Consider the following 18,694-nt stretch of genomic DNA (forward strand, 5'->3'; position numbering starts at 1 on the left):
CCCTCCCCCCACCCTTATCACCTCCCTTGACTCCCTCATCAACACACCCCTCGTCTTCTCTCTCATTCCCTGCCCTCACTCACTGCTCCCCCACCTCATCACCCTTCCCTTTCCTCCTTCCACTCCCCTTTCCTGCCCCCCACCCCTCAGCTCCACCTTAGCCCCTCATTTTCTCAACTTCCACTCTCCCCCTACCTCCACTTCCCCCGTTCCCAATCTACTACTACCCCTGACCCCCACACCTCCATCCCTCATCATTTCTCCCCTCATCCTCCCTCTCACCCCCCCCCCCCACTTCCTCCCTCGCCCTCCTCCTCACCTCCACTTCGTACAGCTAATTTCCTCTCTTCTGGACTGGACTTGGCAGGCGAGATGGACAGACAAGCGCAGACACACACACAAACAGGCACACACACACGCACTCAAAAAGGCTATCTGCTGTATGTATAATCCTGGGGCTAAAACACACGCTTATGCAGTTTTTTTTTTTTTTTTTTTTTATATAGAGAGAGATCAACACTTTTTTTTTTTTGCTTTATATAGACAGTTTGTTCGTTTTTTTGTTTTGTTTTGTTTGTTTTGTTTGTTTGTTTGTTTGTTTGTTCGGTTCGCAAAGAAAATATATTGATGACTTGTCCTTCTAAATGCACGGTTTTCTTTTTAGGTTTCATACTTTATACCTCTACACACACACATCATGCCTTAAGCGATACACACTTCGAACCGCAGACTAGGAAAAAAAAATACTCGCCACCACTTGTACGTTTTAATTGTGTGTGCACTGACGATATGCGTTTTGACGACCAGCAAAACGATCCACCACCAATACTGTTAATGATACACGTTTATTTTTAATACAGTTAAAAAAAAAGGTTAATCAGCTCACGCAATTGCTCCGACACGTTATATAAGCAAAGGTTATTGCTACAGCATCTAACCTTTTAATAGACGCAGCTATTAAAAACAAGTGTTAATAGCACAAAAACTGTGCTAGATAGGCGTCGCATGACCCTCCAACACACCCCCAACAATTTATATTATGCAACTAGGGGTCTAAAATGGAAAATGCTGAAAAGTAAAGATGGCGCTACTATAAACACTTGCCTGCGCCACAACGGGCTGGGGCCGACCATCAGGCCCTACTATGAAGGCCTACCGGCGCCACAGGCCAAGATGTAAATAAAAAAAAAACTGACTATGTTTATAATGCCATGTTGTAGGGTTCATCAGGACTAACAAATGTTATTGTACAATGTCATATCTCCAATGCAACAACTTGAAGAGAACAACAACAACAACACTATAAGAAGATGGACAATCTGTTGATCTGCGACGCAGATAAAAATTTGGTGTGGGGAAAATTATTAGGCAATTTTGATGAAGCCGAGTGGTCAGCGTGTGGGTGCGGTGTCCTGAATGACCCGTGTTCAAGTCTCGTCCGCCGCTACAAGCTGACAATTTTCAGTCATCGCCGAGGAGTTAAAACTGCTTACATGTTGTTCTCATGACCTCCTATCAACCCGGACTCCAGCGAAGCATTTTAAAGAGGATCAAGGGAAGCTCCGGGAGGCATCATGAGTCAAGCGAGATGGCTCCACTATAAAAAACTTGCCTGCGCCTTAACCGACCATCAACCCCAACATGAAAGCCTCCCGGTGCTATAGGTCAAACGCAAACTTTTCCCTAATTACTTTTTCCTCTTTTCTACCTTATTACCACCATTACCACCACCCTCACCATTGTTTTTTGTCCTTCGCTTCCTTATCTGACTTTTCCTAACCTTTCCCATTCCCATTTCCCATTCCCATTCCCATTCCCATTTAACCCCCAAACTCATGTCTTTCGTCCTTTTTTCGCTTCCTTATCCGTCTTTTCCATCACGTCCTTTTCCATTTAACCCCCAAACTCATGTCTTTTGTTCTTACCTCGCTTTCTTATCTGTCTTTTCCTAACCATTCCCAGTCCCATTCCCATTTAACCCCAAACTCATGTCTTTTGTCCTTACTTCGCTTCCTTATCTGTCTTTTCCTAACCTTTTCATTCCCATTTCCCATTCCCATTTAACCCCCAAACTCATGTCTTTTGTCCTTAATTCACTTCCTTATCTGTCTTTTCCTAACCTTTTCATTCCCATTTCCCATTCCCATTTAACCCCCAAACTCATGTCTTTTGTCCTTACTTCGCTTCCTTATCTGTCTTTTCCTAACATTTCCCATTCCCATTCCCATTCCCATTTAACCCCCAAACTCATGTCTTTTGTCCTTAATTCACTTCCTTATCTGTCTTTTCCTAACCTTTTCATCCCCATTTCCCATTCCCATTCCCATTTAACCCCCAAACTCATGTCTTTTGTCCTTAATTCACTTCCTTATCTGTCTTTTCCTAACCTTTTCATCCCCATTTCCCATTCCCATTTAACCCCCAAACTCATGTCTTTTGTCCTTACTTCGCTTCCTTATCTGTCTTTTCCTAACATTTCCCATTCCCATTCCCATTCCCATTTAACCCCCAAACTCATGTCTTTTGTCCTTACTTCACTTCCTTATCTGTCTTTTCCATCATGTCCTTTCCCATTTAACCCCCAAACTCATGTCTTTTGTCCTTAATTCACTTCCTTATCTGTCTTTTCCATCACGTCTCTTCACTTTTAACCCCCCAAACTCATGTCTTTTGTCCTTAATTCACTTCCTTATCTGTCTTTTCCATCACGTCTCTTCACTTTTAACCCCCAAACTCATGTCTTTTGTCCTTAATTCACTTCCTTATCTGTCTTTTCCATCACGTCTCTTCACTTTTAACCCCCAAACTCATGTCTTTTGTCCTTAATTCACTTCCTTATCTGTCTTTTCCATCACGTCTCTTCACTTTTAACCCCCAAACTCATTTCAAGATAAATAAATAAAAACGCTGCATCATCAGTGAGGGACATTCCCACGAGGCGGAGACTAACTAAAACAGATGACCCGCGTTACGTCTCGGGTTGTCTGTTTGTTTGTTCAGAATCCTCCGTCTGGTGTTTCATAATGTTCCGTTCTGTGAGAAAGTCGATTTTTTTTTTTCCTGTAGCTACATGTTTTTTTTTTTTTTTTTTTTTGTGTGTGTGTGTGTGTGTGTGTTTACTCGTTATCACAATTATGTTTTTTGATACATGTTGATACTGATGGATAGAACACACACACACACACACACACACACACACACACACACACACTATTAATTACTATCAATTACTAGACTTCCTGAAAAACGATGATGATAATGAAGAAAGCAGTCACACACACACACACACACACACACACACACACACACACACACACACACACACACACACACGTACTAACTAACTAACTATCTAACACATTCTAATGGAGATAACCACCATCATCAGCAGCCACACACCATAAATATTCTACTAATTATTATTATTATTAAGATAAGCCAGGTGTTGAAGTGATAAGAGACGAGAAGGAAAAAAAAATGTAAACTGGTTGTCTCGAAATTGGCGGGTACTGACGGAATGCTGTTTATGGTGGTAGAGGTGGTGGTAGTAGTAGTGGTGGTGGTGGTGGTGGTAGTGGTGGTGGTGGCGGCATGTGTGATAGGAACGAAAAAAAAAGTAGTTAACTGTAATTATAAAGTAAATTAGATTGCGTGTTGGTTAAGAAGAACAACAACAGCAGGAGGAGGAGGACGGTGAGGAGGAAGAGAAGGAGGAGGAAAGAGGTGGAGGAGGACGGTAAGGAGGAGTAGGAGGACGGTGAGGAGGAGGAAGAGGAGGAGGAGGCGAAAATTATGACCAAGAGTAAGACGAATATCAATGTTAATGGAACGAAACCAAAATTGGGGAAAGGAAGATGAAGAAGAAAAAGAAGGAGAAATAAAAAGAAAATTAACCTTAAGAGTGAGAAGAAGAATATTAATGGAACAAAACCAAATTTGGGTATAAAGTAATGAAGAACGAGTAGGAGGAGGAGAAGAAAAAAAAGGAGGAGGAGGAGGAGGAGGTGGAGGAAAAGAAGATGGTGAGAAATTGCAAACATGAAGGAAGAAAATAATAAGGGCGAGAAAGTACGAGAAGAAGAAAAAAACGCGAAGATAACGACGAAGAAGAAAACGACAATAAACACGAGAAACTTGAAGAAGAACAAAAGAAGAAAAAGAGGAAAGAAGAGGAAGAGGAGTGAAATAAAAGCCAAAAAAATGAAAAAATAAAAATACGAGAGGAATAGAAAAAAAAAAAAAAAGGATGAACGCGAAGACAGAAAACAGGAACAAGAATCTGCTAATCACGATGGAGACAAAAAAACAACAACTTACGTGTCTTCACCTGGACGCGGCAACGAGAGAGAGAGAGAGAGAGAGAGAGAGAGAGAGGGGGGGGGTACGAACACATATTAACTTTCTCTATTATATTTATTGTTATTGTATTTTTTCGTCCGTTGTTTTTTTTTTCCGTTTTCTGAATCACGTTTTTTGTTGTTGTGGACTTTGGTGTTTTCCTGTTTTCTATCTTCGTTTTCTTAGTTTTCATCATCTTTTTCTTCATCTGATTCGTCTTCATATGCTTCCTTTTCTCCTTCTTTTTCCTTTTTCTTCTCCTCCCTTTCTTTTTATTATTATTATTCATCTCCTTCCTTTGCTCTTCTTTGCTTCATCTTTTCTTCTTCTATTCTTCTTTTTTCTTCTTTATCTTGTTCTTTTGTTCCTCTAGTTCTTCTTCTTTTTCCTCTTCGTCTTTTTTTTCCATAACAATCTCACTTTCTTCATAATTATGGTGCGTTTTTGTTGTTTTTGTTGTTGTTGATGTAGTTCTCTCGTATAATGCACACTTACACATCACTCCCTCTTTTGTAGTTCCCTGCAATCCCCCTCCCACCGCACCCTACACACACACACACACACACACACACACACTCTCTCTCTCTCTCTCTCTCTCTCTCTCTCTTTATCACCTCCTTCCATCTCCCTCTCCCTTCTCCGACCCTCCTCCCACTCTCTCTCCCATGCCGCACACGTCTCCGTCAGTAACATTCATCAGCGAACATTGGCGGGGAGATATATACACATGACGCGCTTGCCTGTCGTAAATCAACAGGTAATTGGACACACACACCTGAGTTTAGACGCGTTCAACCTTATATGCTCTACCTTTGTGTGTGTGTGTGTGTGTGTGTGCGGGGGGGGGGGGGGTTCGAAGGGGACGGAGGGGGAACTTTTTTGTGTGTATGTATGTGATTTTTGGTAAGTTAGGTGTGGAAAGAAGGAAGGAAGGAAGGAAGGAAAGAAAGAAGAATAATGTAATAGCGTGTGTGTGTGTGTGTGTGTGTGTGTGTGTGTGTGTGTGTGTGTGTGTGTGTGTGTGTGTGGCTTATGAGAGTTATGAGTGACTTGTTGTTTTGTTGTTGTTGTTGTCGTACGTCTTCGTCTATTTTTCTTTTTCTTTTCGTTCGTTCTTTTTCATCTCCATTTTCTTTCTCTCTCTCTTTTTCTCTCTCTTTGGTGTCATCATCCATCATCGTCGTCATCATCAAGCCCTTTTTTTCGCTTTTTTTTTTTTTTTGTGTGTGTGTGTGTGTGTGTGTGTGTGTGTGGTCCTTCAGTTGTCTGGTGTCTCTCTCTCTCTCTCTCTCTCTCTCTCTCTCTCTCTCTCTCTCTCTCTCTCTCTCTCTCTCTCTCTCTCTCTCTCTCTCTCTCTCTCTCTCTCTCTCTCTCTCTCTCTCTCTCTCTCTCTCTCTCTCTCTCTCTCTCTCTCTTTTACACACACACACACACACACACACACGCACACACACACACACGCACACACGCACACACACACACACAAACCGGTACTAAACTTCATTTGTCTCACTCATTCACACTCGCTCACTCACTCACTCACTCCACTATCTATCTTCCACTCTCTCCATTTGCATCCCTTTCTCCATCTCGTTTACTGCATTTCATTACTCAATTTCTCCCCCTTTTTTTTTTTCTTTTATTCTCATTAGCATTACTTTCCACCTCTTTGTGTGTGTGTGTGTGTGTGTGTGTGTGTGTGTGTGTGTGTGTCGTGTTCACTCCTCTGTTTATCATTTCTGCATATTTTTTGTTATTTTATTTCATTTTTATTCACCTTTCATGTATACTATTTATATTATTTAGGATTCATTTTCCGTATATCCTTCCTATGTATCCTATTTTTTTCTGTATATCCTTCCTGTCCTCGTTTCCCATCACTCCGTCACTCCTGCATATATATCCTATTGTGAAACTACTATTTTTTTTCCTTCCATATATCTGTTCCCTTCTATAATTCCTTCCCCCTCCTGTCTCTCCCCGGCATATGACCACAGATGTTGCGCCGACTAAACGAAACTTTCCAACTTTTTCGTCATTCCCTCCGTACATCCTTTTGTGTGTGGTGCAGTGGTTAGCGTGCCTAGCTACGAAGCCATTCAATTAGTCAGTCAGTCAGTTAGTCAGTCAGTCAGTCACTTAGTCCGTCTATCAGTCAACCAGTCAGTCAGTTTGTCGGTCACTCAGTCACTTAGTCAAGTATTTAGTCAGTCAATTAGTCAGTCAGTTGGTCAGTCAAGCAGTCATTTTATCACTCACTCACTTACTCACTCACTCACTCACTCACTCACTCACTCACTCACTCACTCACTCACTCACTCAACTACTTACTCCTCAATTACTCACTCACTCAATCAATCAATCACTTTCTCATTCAATCAGTCAATCAATGAAGCAAAGAAATAAACTCACTCACCCACCGACTCACCCACCTTTCTCTCTCCCTCACACTCACTCACTCACTCACTCACCCACCTCTATCTCACTCCCCCACCCGCTCGTACACCCACTCACCCATCTCTCTCTCCTCCCTCGTCGCAGGTGGAGGGCGCTGACGGGGAGAAGTACCTGCAGCTTGAGGACCTCCTGAGCAACTACTCTCTGCCCTGCGTCATGGACATCAAGATGGGCGTCAGAACTTACCTGGAGGACGAGCTGGCCAAGGCACGGGAGAAGCCCAAGCTGAGGAAGGTGAGGACGAAGAGGACCTGGTGGTGGTAGTGGAGGAGGAGGAGGAGGAGAAGGACCTGGTGGTGGTGGAGGAGGAGGACCTGGTGGTGGTGGAGGAGGAGGAGGAGAAGGTTAATTAGATAAGAAGATGGTGGGAACTAGATAATAATAATAGAAATATGTTAGAAGAGGCTGTGTATCTTAAGATCTGGAGGAGGAGGAGGAGGAGGACCTGGTTGTGGAGGAGGAGGAGGAGGAGGAGGTTAATTAGATAAGAAGATGGTGGGAAACAGATAATGATAATAGAAGATAATAGAAGAGGCGGTGTATCTTAAGATCTGGAGGACGAGGAGGAGGAGAAGGAAGAGGAGGAGATTAGTATGTCAAAATAGGAAGTATACCTAAAGATCTGGAGAAAGAGGAGGAGGAAGAAGAGGAGGAGATTAGTATGTCAAAAGAGGAAGTATGCATTAAGATCTGAAGGAGGAGGAGGAGGAGGAGGAGGAGGTAACAGTGAAGTTGATGAAAAAGTAAGAGAACACTAAACGGAGAGAAAACAAAACTGGAGAAAAAGAAAACTATACATAAAGAAGGAAAAAAAATAAATTGATAACTTAAAATATAAAAAGTGATGCAACGAAAGGGATTCAAGTCAGAGAAAAGAAAGAAAAAAAAACAAATTAAATAATGATAATCTCTCCCTCTATCCATCCATCTATCTATCTATCTATTTCGCAGGACATGTACGAGAAGATGATCCAGATTGACTCGAAGGCGCCGACGGAGGCCGAGCACCGGGCGAAGGCAGTGACGAAGCCCAGGTAAGTGACGGCCAGGTGAGGGGGGCAGGTGAGGTGGGAGGGAGGCACGGAGTCTATCATATGTTTTCCCCTCCTCCTCCTCCTCTCCTCATCCCTTTCCCTCTTCCCTCCTTCCTCATATCCTCACTTTCTTTTTATCCATCTCTTCGTTTCTTCTAGCCATCTCTTAATTTCTTTTGTCCTTTTCCTCCTCATTTCTTTTATCCATTTTCACCTCATTCTTTTATCCATCTTCCAATCCTCCCTCGTCCCACTGTGTTCTGCAAGGAGTCGCCTAGTTCCTCTCATGGCTTAGTTCATCTTCTTGAGACCATCCTTTCCATAGCCTTCTCTTTTAGCCCTTCATCGTTGACACACAAATTATAGGGACGATCGTGATCCAGTCTGGGTCTGGGCCTGGGGGTACACGCAACTGTTACTCACGACCCAGGGCCCATAGATCGGTATTTTAAGACACTTTCAGTTCTAACATCATCTATTTCTAAAGGTCAAAGAGGGGGTCAATCGGGTTCTAATGAGTGTATCTTTAGGCTCATGGTACAGAGGACCGGTCAAACTACCACCAGGGCCATAACACTACTCCTGGAAATGCCCACAACTCCTACGAAAGCCTTGGCAATTGTGTAAACTTGGGCCACAAAATGTTTACTAATACCACCCTATATATTCTCAAACATTCGGGGCTTACACACCCACATTTGATAGGGCTCTCTAGAGGTTGCTGTGGGTATTGCCATGGGTAGTTTTATGAGCCTAGTGTATGGTAGTTTGATAAGACTTCTGCACCATGAACGTGGAATGCACTCATGAGAACCCGACTAAACTCCTTTGTGGCGTTTGGAAATAGTTGTGAGAGCCGAAAGCGTCTTAGAATACGGTCCAGGCAAAGGACGTTCGTGTTACAGCGGCGTGGTGGTACAGCGGCGTGGTGGTACAGCGGCGTGGTGGTCTCGCGTCTGATGTTGCAAGAGGGGACATTGGAGAAGGGACTCGGATTCCATTTCAACATTTATCCACCAGTCTCAGGAGGCGTGGGTTCGGAGCCTGTTATCCCACCGCTGCCACCAGTGTGATGAATTCCGTGGCTAAGACTTTTAGGGTCTTACCATTCGTGTTTCGGGACCACCATACATTGCCACCTTTGAAATTCGAACAAGGTCAGGAAAGACATGTATATTAACCCCTTGACTGCGGATATCCTGCAAGAAGACATCACCAAGCTTCAGAGATGGAACCAAAAGTGTCTGCTACAACTCAATGAAGAAAAATGTAAAGTCCTGCACCGTGGGAGGGGAAATCCAGCATACCAATACCACATGGGAAACACTCCACTATCCACCACAGAGGCAGAGAAAGACCTGGGACTCGATGTTACCAGGCTACCAGTGAAGGCCAAATCCGTGCCATTCGCAGCGTACGGGTTAAGTAATCCCAAACCCATCATAACAATCGCGTATATCAAGATGAGTGCGCCTGGCGGGGATCGTTGGCTAAGATACACACACGCTCCGGGCGAGGAAAGCGACCCACCCGCTGCGGTCACGTCGTCAGGCTGTCCGTGGGAGGATTGTTGCTTCATCGTGAGTGGCGCACGAGCTCAGGAGGAGGAGGAGGAGCAGGAGGAGGAAGAGGAGGAATGAGGAAAAAACATACTCCGTGAAGAAACTGGAAGGAGAGAGGAGAGACGGGAGTGGAGATAGAGAAGGGAGAAAAGGAAGAGGAAGAGAGGGAGGTGATGGAGAAAAGAGAAAAGAAAGGAGAGGAACAGGAAGAAAAGCCTCGAGTATCTGTCATGTATGTATGTATGTATAGATAGATAGTTAGAAAGAAAGATAGATCGCCTCTGAAATAGTGCACGGGAGTGGAGATAGAGAAGGGAGAAAGGGAAGAGGAAGAGAGGGAGGTGATGGAGAAGAGAGAAAAGAAAGGAGAGGAACAGGAAGAAAAGCCTTGAGTATCTCTCATGTATGTATGTATGTATAGCACCGTTGACAGATTCTCGTTTTACCAGTTTCTGAGCCATGGCTATTGTCAAAAACCACCAATAATTAACCATTTTAACGATATCAATATATATAAAGGCAGTTATTGGGGTCGAGGAGGCAGTTTTTGGTTCGGAAATCGGCAAACATAAAAAGCTGAGTATGACAATCTGGCAGCGTTGATGTATAGATAGATAGATAGATAGATACATAGGAATACAAAGGAAGAACAGACACCAGAAGACCTATCGGTCTATGGCGAGGGTGTCTGTTTACTACCGCTACTACTAGTAATATACGTGTGGTAGGACAGGACAGAAAAGATGAAGGCTTTTCCCCACCCACCTCTCCCTCCGGCAACGTGCCGGCAGGAAATAGTTAGAAGAGAACACCATGTACCTTTAAGGAAGAAAGGGACATGGAAATTTTACAGTAAAGAGAGAAATAAGAGGAAATTACTACCCTTAACTTACGCTACTGGTAACCTAAGCTGTGGGGGAAAATGACTTCATTACATAAGAACATAAAAACACAGAAACACAAGGAGAATGGAAGAGGACGAGTGGCCTGCACAGGGCAGCCTTAGGATCCCCCCTAATACTCAAGATGGGTGAGGTGTAGTTTCAGGGGCACAGGTGGAGGCTTGATCCTCGTTTTACCGGCGGTACTAGGCACGGCACCAGTAACCTGTCACCTTACTGCACCCACACCTCACTCCACCTGTCATGCGGACATTAACTGTTGCTTTACTCTATTGTTAACTTACGCTACTTGCAATCTAGGTTGTGGGGGAGAATAATATGAATTTAGGTTGACGTCTTGCTGCAATCTGTCTGAAAACATGCGAAGAAGGGTCAGTATAATCTTATATCCCTGAAGTACTTATCCAATGAAGACTTGAAGCTATTGATACTCTGTGCGCTAACTACTGACGGTGGGAGTCTATTCCAGTGATCGACGACTCTATTATTGAGATCGCCTCTGAAACAGTACCTACACGTAAGCAGTTTAGCCGGACAGTGAACGGAGCGTGACCAGACAGTGATGGTTCCTTAAGTGTGCAGTGCGCCGCTCCCTGCTTCACTGTGTACACCATACGAGACTGACTCAGGATCGTATTATAAGACATTTCGCCGCACAAGACCACATATTTGACAAGGCTTTCGTAGGAGTTGTAGGTATTTGCAGGGGTACTTTTATGACCCTGGTGGTAGTTTGACCCTTATTCTGTACCATGAACCTAAAAAGACTTGTTAGGACCAGACTGATTTTCCTTTCGGCCTCTAGAAATTGTTGATGTGAGAGCCGAGAGCGTCTGAGAATTCGGGTCTCCAAACCTTCCCTTGCCTCTTCCCCTCCCTTCGCTCTGAACCTTCCCCTTCATCTTCCCTTCCTCCGCCCAGCTTTCCCTCGTATACCACAACCCATCACATGCAGCGATTCCCGTTCCCCTCAGATATACGGCGTAACGCAACACTTCAAACTATCCCTTCCTTTCCCTTCCCTTCCTCCGCCCAGCCTTCCCTCGTATACCACAACCCATCACAGCTATTCCCGTTCCCCTCAGATATTCGGCGTAACGCAACACTTCAAACCCCTTCCCTTCCTTTCCCTTCCCTTCCCTTCCCTTCATCCCCCAGCCTGCCCTTCGCACCAGCACCCACAACATCGCTTCTTCTTCCATTCAGATGTAGCGCAAAAATTAAAACTATCCCTTCCCCCTTCCCTGTCTTCTTCCCCCTACCATGTCTGTCTAAAAATCCTTCCTCCTCCTCCTCCAACCTTCCCCTCGTACCATCACTTACCACAACGCTTCCCCTTCGGTGTAGAACAAGGCTTCAAACCATCCCATCCCTCCCATTCCCCTCCTTTCCCTTCCCTCCCATACCCCTCCTTTCCCTTCCCTCCCATACCCCTCCTTTCCCTTCCCTCCCATTCCCCTCCTTTCCCTTCCCTCCCATACCCCTCCTTTCCCTTCCTTCCCATTCCCCTCCTTTCCCTTCATCCCCCAGCCTTCTCTTCACACCAGCACCCACTACAACGCCTCCCCTTCCCTCAGGTACATGGTGTGGCGGGAGACCATTTCGTCCACGGCCACGCAGGGCTTCAGGATCGAGGGCGTGCGGCGCGGGGACGGCACCTCCAGCAAGGACTTCAAGACCACGCGGACCAGAGAGCAAGTCCTCGCCTGCCTCTCCAGCTTCCTGCAAGGCTACCCCCACGTCGCGGTAAGGAGGGGTGAAGGGAGGGGAGGGGGGGAGGGTGATGGGGAGGGGAGGCAGAGTAAAGGATGATTGAGAGGGGAGTGATATATAGGGGAGGGGAGGGGAGGGAGGGTGATGGGGAGGGGAGGCAGAGTAAAGGATTATAGAGAGGGGAGTGATATATAGAGGAGGGGAGGGGAGGGAGAGTGATGGGGAGGGGAGGCAGAGTAAAGGATGATAGAGAGGGGAGTGATATATACTAGGGGAGGGGAGATAGGAGGAAAGCGGTAAGGTTGGAAGGAAAGGGGGAGGGGGGAAAAGGGTGATAGAGAGGGAAATGATATGATGGGGAAATGGATCGATGAAGGGGAGAAAAGAAGAGGAGTGGTAAAGAGGAGAGGCGGAAAAGGGGGAAGATAGAGAGGGGAGTGGTATGGTAGGGAGGAAAGGGGGAGAAAGAAGGGGAAGGGAAGGGGAGATCGGATGTGGAGTGATTAATGGAAGAGAATAGGAGAGGGGAGAGGGAAGGGGAGAAAGGGAGTGGTATGTAAGGGGAGTTAAAATTTGGCTGTAGGGAGAGGGGAGGGCATAAAAGGGCGATGGAGAGAGAGTTGGTGAGTTCTTGGAGAGAGGGAGGGGGAGATAGGGAGAGGAGTGGTAAAGAGAGGGAGGAAAGAGAAAGAGATCAGTGATGGGAGGGGAGAAAAGGAGAAATGAGGGGAGAAAGGGGAGAAAGAGAGGGGCGTGGTATGTATGTATGGGGAGAAACATAACAAGGGCCAGGCTAATAGGAAAGAAGGAAGGGAGGAAAGAGGAGAAAAAATGAAACAAGGCCTGGGGTGGAAGGGAAAGCAGGGAAAGAGAAAGAAAGGGAGAAGGGGGAAAGGATTGACGAGGAGAGGAAAAGGAAAGGAAGGAAGGGAGGAAAGGAAAAGGATTGGTCGAGGGAGGTAAAGGAAAGGGAGAAAGGGAGGAAAGTGGATAGGGGAGATTTTATTTGAATGGGAAGAGAAAGGAAAGGCTACTGTGTGTGTGTGTGTGTGTGTGTGTGTGTGTGTGTGTGTGTGTGTGTGTGTGTGTGTGTGTGTGTGTGGCCACTATTACTACTACTACTACTACTACTATTTTTTTTTAAACTGGTCATCACTGGTACCTTGTTTGTGGTTAAGGAGTTGGTAAATAAAAGGGGGGAGAGGGGGGGTGATGATAGTGGTGGTGGGGTGTCATTTGTTCGTTTGTGTGTTTGTGTGTCTTCATGGTTGGTGGTAGTGGTGATGGGTGGTGATGGTGATGGTGGTGATGGTGATGGTGCTGTCATTATTTTATTTTTGTAGTGGAGGTTATCATCTTATTACTACTACTACTACTACTACTACTACTACTACTACTACTGCTACTATTACTACTACTACTACTACTACTACTACTACTACTACTATTACTACTACTACTACTGCTACTACTACTACTACTACTACTACTACTACCTACCTACCCTTTTGTTGTTAACTGTTTGTTATTGATGTTACTTTTCCAATATTATTTATTTGCTCTATTTATCGTTTTTCCTATTATTTCTTTGTTTTCTTTCTTCATCTATCCTTCCTGTCCGTTAGCCATCCGCGTGTGTGTGTGTGTGTGTGTGTGTTTGTGTTGGGAAGTGACGTGAAGGTACAACACACACACACACACACACACACACACACACACACACAGAAGCAGGAAACCCCAAGTTGTGAAGGTTAGATAAAGGGGGACGTTATAGTTGTCTTTGTTGTCGTCGTTGTTGTTGTGGTGTAAATTTTAACTTCATTCACGTCAATTTCTTTTTCTCACTATTTTTACTTTAATTCTCACTATTCTTTGACTGTTCATGTTCGTGTTATTCTCACAAAGTAGTAGTAGTAGTAGTAGTAGTAGTAGTTGTAGTATCATCAGTGTTATTGTTGGTGTCTCTGTATTTCATTTCCTTTGTAACAGTAAACAACGAAGATAAAACAAAACAAGAATTTCCCTTTCATGACACCTGACAGGTATATATAATAATAGATGTGTGTGTGTGTGTGTGTGTGTGTGTGTGTGTGTGTGTGTTGTTTTTTCCGGTATTGGACTTATGCTAATAAAAAAAATTCATCATCCTTTCTTTGTTGCCTTAATTATACGTCTTTTTCTTCTTTCTTCCCTCAGAGTCGGTACGTTCAGCAGCTCAAGTCGATCAAGATGACGTTGGAGGCTTCACCATTCTTCAAGGCACATGAGGTGGGTGGTGATGGTGATGGTGGTAATAGGGGAAAAAAGTTGCCATAAAATTGTGGTTGGGTTATGATGATAGTGATGGTCTAGAAAAAAAAAAGTTATAGGGATAGTGGTAATGGTGGTAGGAGATAGTTGTGGTGGTGATGATGATGATGGTGATGATGATAGACAGAAACAGCAGTGGTGATGGTGGTAATAGAGGAGAAACTTGTGATAGTTCGTGGTGGTGGTGGTGGTGATGATGGTGAGAAAGGTAGAATAAGTTGATGGTGATGGTATAGGAGACTAGGAAGTGTGGTGGTGATGATGATGGTTGTGGTGGTAAGGGTTGTATGGTTGGGGGTATTGTGATGTTGATGGGAAAGCTTGGTGGAGTATTGGTGATGTGGTGGTGTTGGGGAAAGGAGTGGCCAGTGGTGGTGGTGGTGGTGATGGTGGTGGTGAAGTTTACTCGAGATTGATGGTGGGAAAGGGTTTCTTGTGGTGGTGGTGGTGGTGAAGGTGGGGCTGGTGATGATGGTGATGAAATGGTTTTGCACGTGTTGGGGTGGTGATGGTGGTGGTGGTGAAGAGGTTGTTTGGTGCTGAAATACTTCACTAATGACGGTGTGTAGGAGTTAAGGGCGACGATCACACACACACACACACACACACACACACACACACACACACACATATTTCCTTCCATTCCTGATTCTTCCCTCTTCCTCTCTTTCTCCCCCTTCTTCACACACACACACACACACACACACACACACACACAGAGAGAGAGAGAGAGAGAGAGAGAGAGAGAGAGAGAGAGAATGTGTGTGTGTGTGTGTGTGATAGGAGTTGAAGGAGGGGGGGAAAGGTTAGGGTCTTCCTCTTGACCTCTTCCTCCTCCTCCTCCTCCTCCTCCTCTTATCCAAGGCAGATGTCCCTCTCACACAACCATCTCTTCATTTAACGCTAAAACAACAACAATGACATCAACAACAACGGCCCTACACGTGAGGCTGCATTCCAATCTCTCTCTCTCTCTCTCTCTCTCTCTGGTGCGTAATAAGACGTGTATAAGACGTGTTTAATTCTTTTACGTCGCAATATCAAAAGACAATTGTGTATATATTTTTTCCCTGTTAAAAAAAACCTTTGTCGGTGCATGAAAGTAAACTCGTATTATGAAAGAAGTGACGTGTGTGTGTGTGTGTGTGTGTGTGTGTGTGTGTGAGAGAGAGAGAGAGAGAGAGAGAGAGAGAGAGAGAGAGAGAGAGAGAGAGAGAGAGAGAGAGAGCAGCGTTTGTATGTTTATGACTAGAACCAAACGTATATAATTTTATAAGGCCTTGCAGAGTGGTAATGATGATGGTGGGAAGGGAAGAAGATGGTAGTTGTGGTGGTGATGATGGCAGTGGTGTTGATGGTGGTGGTGGTGATCGTGATGGTAGTCATCCGACGTACAGTGGAATAGTCACGCATACCTCTGTGTGTGTGTGTGTGGACCTTAAAATTACATCAGCACACACACACACACACACACACACACACACACACATGGGAGAACAGTGTGAGGGTGTTGTAGATAAGTAGTAGTAGTAGTAGTAGTAGTGGTGGTGTTGGTGGTGATAATAGTAGTAGTAGTAGTAATAGTAGTAGTAGTTGATGATATAATAGTAACACCACCACCACCAACGGCACTTCTTACATCAGGGAAAAGTTGTGTAAATCAAAGGCAAACAGACAACAGGCAGACGGAAAGGAAAGAAAGACGCAAACTTTTGCAAGCTATATCTATCTTTATCCATCTATCTATCTATCAATCTATCTATCACTATCTCTTTCATCCTCTTATGGGAACCAAACACTCACGCATCCCTTCCATCCTTCCCTTGCAGTTACTTTGGTCTCTCTCTCTCTCTCTCTCTCTCTCTCTCTCTCTCTCTCTCTCTCTCTCTCTCTCTCTCTCACAGTTCATCTTATGGAACCAAACAACACCCTCTCATCCCTTACATCTTTCCGCAGCTCATCGGGTCTTCTCTCCTCTTCGTCCACAATGACTCCTCGGCGCTCGTCCGCATGATCGACTTCGCCAAGACCGTCCCGCTGCCCCGCGACGTCAACATCACACATCGAAGTCCCTGGTCGGAGGGCACACACGAGGACGGCTACTTGCTCGGCCTCGACAACCTCATCGACCTCTTCTCCTCCCTCCAAAAGACCCTTCCTCCTCCTGTCCCACTCCCTCTCACCACCCCCAATGGCACTGTCTCCTCCAATAAGTCTCCTCTCACCCCCACCTCCCCCTCCATTTCCTCCGACTCGACTTCCTCCTCGCCCACCTCATCCTCGTCCTCCAGTAGCAAGTTCTCCTCGTCCTCGTCCTCGTTCTCCTCTTCCTCCTCCTCCACCATCTCCACTTCGGCGAGTTTTCCCTCCGCGCCCTCCACCTCCTCCACCAATCCTGCAGGTCCTGGTGATACTGGTGGTGGTGGTGGTGGTGATGGTGGTGGAGGAGTAACACCAGAAGGAGGACAAGAGCACCATTATCACCACTCGCCTCTCTCCGCTACCACCACCACAACCACCACCACCACCACAACTTCCTCCACTTCACACACCCACCAGCACCCAACCCCCACCCCTTCCACCTAGATCTGGGCAAAAGTACAAGAGAATAAAAGTGAAAAAAAAAGTTAAATGTACAAAATCTGAACTTTTTTTTTTCCATTTCGGCGTAGAACGTATATACGTAGATACGTCACACTATATACATACTATACATAACTTTATATATATTTAGTGAACGCAGCATGGTGGTGATGAGTGTGTGTGTGTGTGTGTGTGTGTGTGTACAGGTAAGTTAGTTATACAGAACCCTTTTTTTCATACAAGCGAGGACCGTCCTATACAGAGACAGGTGTTAATGGGCCCAATTAGTCTTAAGATGAGGCAGGTGAGAGGAGGAGGAGAACAGGTAAACACGTGTAAGGAGTTCAGGTGAGAAAAAGTGAGGAAAATTGAGGTGTGTTTGTGTGTGTGTGTGTGTGTGTGTGTGTGTGTGTGTGTGTGTGTGTGTGTGTGTGTGTGTGTGTGTGTTGTAGGTGAGGGGGTGGAGGGGGAAGGAGGAAGGGGAGTGTGGCATTACCTTTATTGTGTGTGTGTGTGTGTAGGGAAGAATGGAAGTGAGGAGGGACGGGACAAAAAATATAACAAACTCCCCTTAAGAAAGAAAAAAGAAAATTGAATTATGTTGCTAACTTTTTTTTTCTCGATAGACGATATGAGTGATGGTTTGATGTGGTGCTGATGTTGTTGATGATGATGAAGATTAAGAAATGTTCCAGACAACAACAACAATATCAACGAGCTGTGGTGGTAATGGTGGTGGTGGTGGTGATGATGATGATGTGGTGGTGAGAGGGTGATGATGGTGGTGTATCGAACGGAAAAGGAGATAAAATGTGATGATGATGGTGGTGGTGATGAGATGAAATGATGACTGCAATGTGATGATGGACGCAAACTGTGATGAAATGAAACGTATGATGACACTTGATGGGATGAAACGTGTGATGAGATGTAGCATGTGATGAAACTTGATATGAAATGTGTGATGAGATGAAACGTATGATGAGTGTGATTAAACGTGAGGAAATGTGTTATGAAATAAAACGTGTGATGTGATGAAACGTATGAGGTGATGTAATGTGATGTTAATTTCGATAAACCTCCCCCCGCCCTCGCCCCTTGCGAGAGAGAGAGAGAGAGAGAGAGAGAGAGAGAGAGAGAGAGAGAGAGAGAGAGAGAGACTTTCAATACCTCGTTTCAGGCCTCCGCGAAATAGGCCTGAGCTACGGAGTCATTTTTTGAAACATTAGTCAGCTTTCCTCTTAGTTTTATATCACCATTGTCTTTATTATTATTATTATTATCATTATTATTATTATTATTATTATTATTATTGGTGTTCATCTAAAAAAAAGAATGAGTGAAAAGAAAAAAAAGAGCGATACCGTTAGAAAAAAAAAAAAGAAAAGCAGGAAAGTAATGAGCAGAAATGTAACTTTTTTGGTATTTATTACTATTATTATCGTTATTATTACTGTAGAGAAAAACAATGTATCTTTACTATGACTATTAAACACTAATTTATTTTTGTGAACACTTCATTGACTCCTGTTTCGACTCCTGTTTCGCTGTCTAGTTCCGGTTTCTTTGTTGTTCTTGTTCTTGTTTTTGTTTCTCCTGCTCATGTTAATAATTATTAAGAGCATAAAAAGACTGCAACAGATCGGTAGGTCTATGCAAGGCAGCTCTTGTGAAACTAATCCCACCTAACCTCACTATCCACGAATTTATATTTTAATCATCCATCGTATTGGCACACATAAGACAGACTGGATGGGCTTTTGTAAGGAGTAATTCTCTTTTCGATAATTTCATA

General features: G+C 44.5%; 1 protein-coding gene across 5 annotated transcripts in view; it reads left to right on the top strand.

Moving 5' to 3' along the window:
* Window positions 1–18,406, top strand: part of LOC126995580 (inositol-trisphosphate 3-kinase A-like) — a 142,916-nt gene extending 124,510 nt beyond the window's left edge. For all 5 annotated transcript variants that reach the window (XM_050855258.1, XM_050855259.1, XM_050855260.1 and 2 more), the window contains exons 5-9: window positions 6,880–7,029; window positions 7,747–7,829; window positions 11,871–12,039; window positions 14,203–14,274; window positions 16,273–18,406. In XM_050855258.1, the coding sequence (XP_050711215.1) occupies window positions 6,880–7,029; window positions 7,747–7,829; window positions 11,871–12,039; window positions 14,203–14,274; window positions 16,273–16,902 (1,104 nt within the window). In that variant the 3' untranslated portion in view covers window positions 16,903–18,406. The remainder of the gene's footprint in view (window positions 1–6,879; window positions 7,030–7,746; window positions 7,830–11,870; window positions 12,040–14,202; window positions 14,275–16,272) is intronic.
* Window positions 18,407–18,694: the final 288 nt, after the last annotated feature.

This window comes from Eriocheir sinensis, chromosome 8 (assembly GCF_024679095.1).
Source record: "Eriocheir sinensis breed Jianghai 21 chromosome 8, ASM2467909v1, whole genome shotgun sequence".
In the NCBI taxonomy this organism is placed as follows: Eukaryota; Metazoa; Arthropoda; class Malacostraca; order Decapoda; family Varunidae; genus Eriocheir; species Eriocheir sinensis.